Source organism: Chrysochloris asiatica, unplaced genomic scaffold (assembly GCF_000296735.1).
Source record: "Chrysochloris asiatica unplaced genomic scaffold, ChrAsi1.0 scaffold00186, whole genome shotgun sequence".
In the NCBI taxonomy this organism is placed as follows: domain Eukaryota; kingdom Metazoa; phylum Chordata; class Mammalia; order Afrosoricida; family Chrysochloridae; genus Chrysochloris; species Chrysochloris asiatica.
Window position 1 is genome coordinate 1,818,478 of NW_006408704.1, and position 8,283 is coordinate 1,826,760.

The window sequence follows — 8,283 nt, forward strand, 5'->3', positions numbered from 1 at the left end:
CCCCAATGCCAGACCAGTTTGCTGGCACACATCAGCATCTTAATGATCACCTAACTCTACATCAGAAGCTTCCAGAGGTGGGTCCTGTGCTAGACCAGGATCAGAATCAGGCCTTAGCTCTGCCTTCTCAACTCAAAAGTACGATTAAAACTCCAGGTTTGTCAGGATGAAGGTCACCAGTCATTTGAAATACTTGTACCGCCTCTAGACAGTCATAGTTCGAAAGCAATTAAGTTTATTGTTTCACCCCCAAACCTGAAAAAGGATCTAGCTCAGCATAGATGACTTGCTAAAGTTGTTGTTGGAACTTCAGGCCAATTAGCAAAAATAACTAACCGACTAAATCAACCCGAGGATGACTACCTTCTAGACCCAAGTTTTGATAGATTATATCCTCCAGACAGCCTACCCCTAGAATTCCTAGGGACCCCAGCTTCACCAACCTCTTGGCGTAGTCAGTCTCCAGAACCCCCTGAGGAGGTTGGATTTCAGCCTACTCTACCTTCTGACGTGGAAGGTCCTGAGCTTCCTGAGGAGGAGGAACCTTCAGTCCAACAAGAGGTTCCTCAGGCAATGAAACCTTTCATAGCCCATCAGGAAGTTCCAAATATGCCTCTAGAGCCCCCTACGGAGATGGAACCATTTCTACTCCAGCAGGAAGGCCCAGCTGAGACTTTGCAGACCACTGAAGAGGTTAAACCTCCAGTCCCAGAGGAGGTCCCATCTAAGCCTTCAGAACCTCCTCATAAAGTAGAACCTTCTCCAGTGCAACAGGAAACCCCATTTCAGACTCCAGAAGTACTTGAGGAGAGTGAGCCATCGCTAACTGAGCAGGAGGCCCAGACTCAGTCTCTACAGCCACCTGAGGTAGTTCCAACTCCAAGTTCAGTGCATCATGAGATGACTCTTCAACCTCCAGGGCAGAATCAAATTCATCATTCAACCTTGCCCAGTGTCACAATTAAACCAGTGGATGTGGAGCTTGCCCTAACTCAAGAGCCTACTGAGAAAGTTCCATTATGTCCAACTTAGCAGGAAGGCCTAGCACAGCCACTAAAACTTCCCCAAGAAGTTAAACTGCCAACTCAGTAGGAGGCCACAGCTCCATCTCAGATGCCCTCTGAAGAGGTTGAGCCTTTTCCAGAACAGCAAGATGTCCCAGATCACCTTCTAAAGCCCACTGAGGAAGCTGAGCCTTCTCCAGTCCAACAGGAAGCCTTAGCACAGCCTCTAAAGCCTCCCCAGCAGGTTGGATCTTCTCCAGGCCAGCTGGAGGCTCCAGCTCACCCTCCAAAGGCCTCTGAAGAGGTTGAACCTTCTCCAGTCCAGCAGGAGGTTCCAGCTCACCCTCCAAAACCCTCTGTGGAGGTGGGACCTTGTCCAGTCCAGCAGGAGGCAGCAACTCACCCTCCAAAGCCCTCCGAGGAGGTGGGACCTTCTCCAGTCCAGCAGGAGTTTCCAGCTCACCCTCCAAAACCCTCTGTGGAGGTGGGAACTTCTCCAGTCCAGCAGGAGGCAGCAACTCACCCTCCTAAGCCCTCCAAGGAGGTGAGACCTTCTCCAGTCCAGCAGGGGGCTCCAGCTCACCCTCCTAAGTCCCCTGTGGAGGTGGGACCTTCTCCAGTCCAGCAGGAGGCTCCAGCTCACCCTCCTAAGTCTCCTGTGGAGGTGGGACCTTCTCCAGTCCAGCAGGAGATTCTAGCTCACCCTCCAAAGCCCTCCAAGGAGGTGGGACCTTCTCCAGTCCAGCCGGAGTCTTCACCTCACCAGAGCATCCTGAAGAGTTTGAGCCTTATCCAATGCAGCAGGAATTCCCAGCTCACCCTCCACAGCTTTCTGAGGACTTTGAACCTTCTCCGGTCCTGCAGGAAGCCCTAACACAGCCTCCAATATCTCCAGAGGAGCTAGAGCCTTCTCCAGGGCTACAGGAGGCTCCATCTCAGGCTTCAGAGCCCCCTGAGGAGTTTGGACCTTCTCCAATACAGCATGAGGCCTCAGCACAGCCTCCAAAGCCCTCTGAGGAGGTGGAAACTTCTCCTGGCCAACAGGAAGCCCCAGGTGCAGCACTAGAACACTTTGAGGAGATTGAACCATCTCCAGTCCAGCTAGATGCCCCAGATCTCCCTCCAGAGCTTCCTGAAGAAGTGGAACCTTCTCCAGTCCACCAAGAAGCCCCCACACTGTCTCCTCCGCTTCCCCATGAGTTCAAACCTCCAACTGAGCAGGAGGCTCTTGTTCCACTTGCAGAGTTCCCTAAGGAAGTAGAACTTTCTCCAGTGCTGCAGGAAGTTCCAGGAGAGCCTCCAAAACCATCTGAGGGTATTGAACCTTCTGCAAGTCACCAGGAGTTTCCAGGTGAGACTCTAAGTCTCCCTGAAGAAATTAAACCTCCTTCAACAGAGCAAGAGGCCCCAGCTGCATCTCCAGAGTTCCCTGAGGAGAGTGAAACTCCAGGCCAGCAGGAAACCCCAGCACAACCTCCTGAACCTCCTCAGGTTAAACCTCCAACCAGCATGAGGCCCCAGCACAGCCTTCAAAGCCCTCTGAGGGTATTGCACCTTCTCAGACTCAGCAGGAATTGCCAGCTAAACCTTCAAAGCCCTCTGAGGAAACCACACCTTCTGGCACCCAGGAGGAGGCCCCTGTTCAGGCTTCTTCAGTACAGCAAAGGGGCACACATCAGCCTGTAAAACTCCCTGAAGAGGTGGAATCTTCTCCCGCTCAGCAGGAGGCCCCAACCCAGCCTCATGTTTCAAACTTGCCCAATGTTACAGTTAAGCCTGCTGATATGCAGCTGACCCTACCTTCAGAACCCACTAAGGAGGTTCATTCATGTCCAACCCAGCATGCTGTCCCACCTCAACCACCAGAGACTCCTTCTGAGAAGGGGAAATCTGCAATGAAACAGGAGTCTCCAGTTCAGTCATCAAAGACTCAGGAAAATGTTGAGCCTTCACCAATTCATCCTCCTGAAGAGGTCAAACCTCCAACCCATCAGGAGGACCTAGCTCAGGCACCAGAGCCCCCAAATGTGGTTTTAACTTTACCTTCATTGCATGATGAAGTGGCATTTCAACCTCCAGGTCCTCCACAAATTCAGCATTCAGTCTTGTCTCAAGTATCATTCTCCAACACAAAGAGATGCCCCAATTCAGCCTCCGGAGTCCCCTGAGGAGATAGGGCTTTTTTCAACTGAGGGGCAAATCCTAGCTCAACCTCCAGATCCACGTAAGGAGATCAAATCTTCAGCCCTACAAGAGAACCCAGATCCTCCTGATGATTCCCAGTGTTTTATAATTGAGTAGGAGGACCCACCACAGCTTAGAAAGCTCAATAAGGAGGATGAAATGTCTCCTATCCAGCAGGAGGACCCATCTCAGCCTTCAGAACTCCTTGAGGAGGTTGAACATTCATCAATTCAATGGGATGACCCAACACAACCTCCTGATCCCATTAAGGATGAAGCTTCTCTAACCGAGCAGGAGGACCTATCACTACCTCCAGAGCCCCCTACAGAGGTTTTAAATCAACCAGGAGGCCATCATGAGGTGATGGTTTTACTTCCAGGACAAAGTGAAGCTCATCATCTAATGTTGCCCAATGTCACAGTTAAACCTATGGACATGGAGCTTACCATAACTTCAGAAGCCACTACAGAGGTTCCAGCACCAGTCCAGCAGGAAATCACAACTCAATCTCCAGAGCCCCTTGATGAGATGGAACCTATTCCAAACCTATTCCAAACCCAACTCAAACTCCAGAGCCCCTTGATGAGATGGAACTGATTCCAAGCCAGCTGGTGGCCCCAACTCAAACTCCAGAGCATCCTACAGAGGATGAATCTTCTCCAAACCATCAAGAAGGCTCATCATAGATTCCAGAGTCCACTGAGAAGGTTGAACCTTCTCCAGCCCAGGAGGAGGACCCAACAAAGCCTGCAGATCCCACTGAAGAGGTCCAACTTCCTTCAGGCCAGCAAGAAGCCCCAGTTCAGCTTCCAGAGGAACCTGAGGAGGATGAACCTCCTTCAACCATGCAGACCCCACCTGAGACTTCAGAGCCTCCTACAGAAGTTGTCAGTCAACACCCATGGAACCATGAAGCAGTTGCACCTATAGGTCAGAATGAAGTTCAGTATCCAACATTGCCCACAGTTCAACATCTGGATATGGAGCTTAATATAACTTCACAACCCACTACAGAGGCAGGACCTTCCCCAACCCAGCTAGAGGCTTCATCCCAACCTCCAACTGAACCTTCTCTATTCCATCAGGAAGCCTCATCTCAGCCTCCAGAGCCCCCTAAGGAAATAGAGCCTTCTCCAGCCCAGCAGGAGGCCCCAACTCAATCTCCTGAGCCCCTTATGCAGGCAGAGCCATCTCCAATTCAGCAAGAGGCCCCATCTCAGCCTCCAGTCCCCCCTAAGGAAGTTGAGCCTTCTCAGCCCAAGAGAGCCCAGTTCAGTCTCCTGAGCCTCCTATGCAGATAGAACCTTCTCCAACCCAGCAAGAGGCCTCATTTCAGCTTCTAGAGCCCCTTAAGGAATTTGAATCTTCTCCAGTCCAGCAGGGATTCTCCACTCATCTCCTGGGCCACCTATGCTGGTAGAAGCTTCTCCAACTCAGCAGGAGATCCCATCTCAGCCTCAAGTGCCCCCTAAGGAAATTGAACCTTCTCCACTTCAGCAGGGAGTTGTAACTCAGGCTCCTGAGTCCTCTATGCAGGTGGAATCTTCTTCAACTCAACAGGAGGTCCCATTTCAGCCTACAGAGCCTCCTAAAGAAGTTGGGCTTTCTCCTGCTCAGGAGATTCCACCTCAGTCTCCAGAACTGCCTAATGGGACACTATATCCAGTACAGCAGGAGGTCTCCAATCCACCTCCACAGCCCCCTGAATTAGTAGGCCAACCTTCTCCAGTCCAGCAGGAAACACCTACTCCATTTAAAGAGCCCCCTTCAAATGCAGAGCAGGAGATGCCAACTGCACTTCCAGAACCCCCTAAGGAGGTAGAACCTTCTCCAGTCCAGATGGAGTCTCCAGCTCTACCTCCAGAGTCCTCTGAGAATAACCAACCATCTCCAGCCCAACAGGCAGCCTCTGCCCTGCCTGCAGAAGCCCCTAAAGAAGTTGAACTTTCTACAATCCAGCAAGAAGTCCCAGTTTCACCTTCAGGTGAAATAGAGCCTTCTCCACCCCTGAAGAAGTCCCACCTCAGGTTCCTGAGCCCTCTAAGGAAGCTGTGCCTTCTCCAACCCAGAAGGAGGTACAAGTGCATCCTTCAGAGCCCCGTAAAGAGATGGAGTCTTCTGCAGTCCAGCAGGAGACTCCATATCAGCCTCCTATGCCTACTAATGAGGTGGAATCTTCAATCCAGCAGGAATCTCCAACACAGCCTTCAGACCCTACTGAGATGGTGAAATCTTTGACAACCCAACAGTAGACCCCAGCTCAACCTCTGGAACCTCCTAATGAGGGTGTAGCTCAACATCCAGTGTTCGATGAGGTGACAATTCCACCAATAGGCTAATATCAAGTTCAGTACTTAAGTTTGCCCAGCGTTACAGCTCAACATATTGACCTGAACCTTACCATAACCCAGAACACACTATGGAAGGTGAACATTCTACAACCCTACAGAAGACCACAACTTCTCCAAATTGCCCTGAGGTGACACTTGTACATCCAGAGCAGGTACAGGCTCAGCAGCCAAACCTGACTGAAGTCACAGTTCAACCACCGCACTTGGAGATTATTATAACTCCAGAACCCAATATGGAGGATGAACTTTCTCCAACAACACTGGCAGGTCAGGATCAAGCTAAGCACTCAAATTTACCCAAAGTTACCATTAAGCCTGTAGATCTGGAGCTTACCATAACTTCAGAACCCATTACAGAGGTTGAGTGTTCTACAACCCTAAAGAAGACCACAGTTCCATTGGACTTGGAGCTTACCATATTTCCAGAACCTAATACAGAGGTTGAGTCTACTCCAACCAAGCAGGAAACTCTAAGTCACCCTCAAAAACCTGCTAAGGGTTTTGTAGCTCAACATTCAGCACATTATGAGGTGACAGATCCACCTACAAGTCAAGATAAATTTCAGCATTCAAACTTGGCCAGTGTCACAGGTAAAACTGTGGATCTTGAGCTTACCATATCTCCAGAATACAAAACTGAGGCTGAACCTTCTCAAACCAGTCAAGAGAACCCCAACTCAGCCTCCAGAGCCACCTGAGGAAGTTGTAACTCAATTTCCAGTGCATCATGAGGTGGCAGTTCCACCTACAGGTCAAATTCAAGCTCAACATTCAAACTTACCAAATGTCACAGTTAAGCCTGTGAACCTGGGGCTTACCACAACTCCAGAACCCACTATGGAGAAGACAACTTCTCCTGATCACCCCGAGGTGACATTTCTACCTCCTGACCAGGTTCAGGCTCAGTATCCAAATCTGACTAAAGTTACAGATCAACCTTCTGACCTGGAATTTACCATAACTCCTGAATTCACTACAAAGATTAAACATTCTACAGCCCTGCAGATTACCACATTTCCTCCACAGCAAGTAACCATTCAGCCTTTGGATTTGGAGCTTACTGTTTCTCCAGAGCCCCTTACAGAAGTGCAACATTCTACAGCCCTGCAGAAGACCACAGCTCCTTCTCCAAAGACAGTTGCAGATCAATCTTTAGGTCTAGAGCTTACCATGTCTCCAGAACCCACAATAGAAGTCTAACATTCTACAACCCTGCAGAAGACCACAGCTCCTCCAAAGCAAGTTACAGCTCAGCCTTTGAATCTAGAGCTTACCATCGCTCCAGAAGCCACTATGGAGGTCAAATACTCTAAGCCTTGCAGAAGACCACACTTCCTCCAAAGCAAGGTACAGTTCAACATTTGGATTTAGAGCTTACCATACCTCCAGAACCCACTATGAAGACTGAACATTCTATAGCTCTGCAGACAACCACATCTCCTCCAAAGCAAGGTACAGTTCAACCTTTGGATTTAGAGCTTACCATACCTCCAGAACCCACTATGGAGATTGAACATTCTACAGCCCTGCAGACAACTACATCTCCTCCAAAGCAAGGTACAGTTCAAACTTTGAATCTAGAACTGACTGTAACTCAGCAACCATCTGAAGAAATTATTTCCTCCCCAGCGACTCAGCATGTATTGGTGCATTCTGTAAATTACGCCCCAGAAAGGACTGCTCTAACTGAGCAACAGAAACAGCAGTCCATCACACATCACAGTCCAGAAAGGACAGAAATGACTTTAGCTGAGCAACAAGAACAGAATGCCATTATATATTACACACCAAAAAGGGCACAAATGACTTTAACTAAGCAACACGAACATAATGCTGTTTTATATCACACCCGAGTGACACCAATAGAAGGAACAGTAACATATGTGAGCTATGTATCTGCCAAAATGAGACACTGTCCTGTACAGGCCTCCACCCAGAAAAGAGGCTCCACAGAGTGCCTGTGCCAGAGCCCACCATGTACAATGGCACCTTCACTGTCTTGTAAGAATGGTTTTCCCTCATTTGTTCTCTGCACCTGGCTTGACTTAACAGCTGTCTCCTTGAGGTCTTTCTGGGCTTCCTTGTCTTCTCAACCCAGGTTGGTGGTGGTGGTGATGTGCCATGGAATCGGAACCAATTCATAACAACCCTGTACAGGGTTTCTGAGGCTGTAAATCTTTACGGGAGCAGAAAGCCTCATCTTTCTCCCGCGGAACAGCTGGTAATTTCGAACTGCTAACCTTAAGTTTCACAGCCTGATTCGTAACCACTACGCTACCAGAGCTCCTTGAGCAACTTTCTTTTTTGACTTTTGTATGTCAACTTTGCCTTATATTCAGTCTCCTCCTTACTATTGTGCCCATATTTCTGGTCTTTTACTTATGATTGTCCTTTTACTTTTCCTTGCCCTTTTAAAAAAAACAAACACAACTTCCGGCGCTTCCCTGACTGGGCAGCACAGGTACGTGGGCTCGGGAGAAATTAGGGGGTGGTATCACAAATTGGGACCCCCACCTGGTAGACAGACAGCTTTTGGGCAAACATAAAACATTAGGCTGCAACTTTATGAACTTGTTTTTTTTTTTTTTTGAAGGATCAAACTATTGAGGAGTTATGAGCATTTTGAACTTCCACCCGCCTGCTCTGGGCTCCTACCCAGGGACGGCCCTGCCCACTGCAGAACTTAGCAGGGCTTGAGCAGACCCACTCAAAGGGTGGACACTCTCAGAGAACTAGTGGGGCCA

The 8,283-nt window shown here is 49.2% G+C and overlaps 1 protein-coding gene and 1 pseudogene across 1 annotated transcript; both read left to right on the plus strand.

The window, feature by feature from the left end:
* The first annotated feature begins 609 nt into the window (after positions 1 to 609).
* On the plus strand, positions 610 to 1,032 carry LOC102825428 (leucine-rich repeat-containing protein 37A3-like). Its single transcript, XM_006872199.1, has one exon. The coding sequence runs from the start codon at positions 610 to 612 to the stop codon at positions 1,030 to 1,032; it is 423 nt and encodes a 140-aa protein (XP_006872261.1).
* A 767-nt stretch (positions 1,033 to 1,799) lies between these two features.
* The window catches only part of LOC102825807, an 82,766-nt pseudogene continuing 76,282 nt past the window's right edge, over positions 1,800 to 8,283 (plus strand).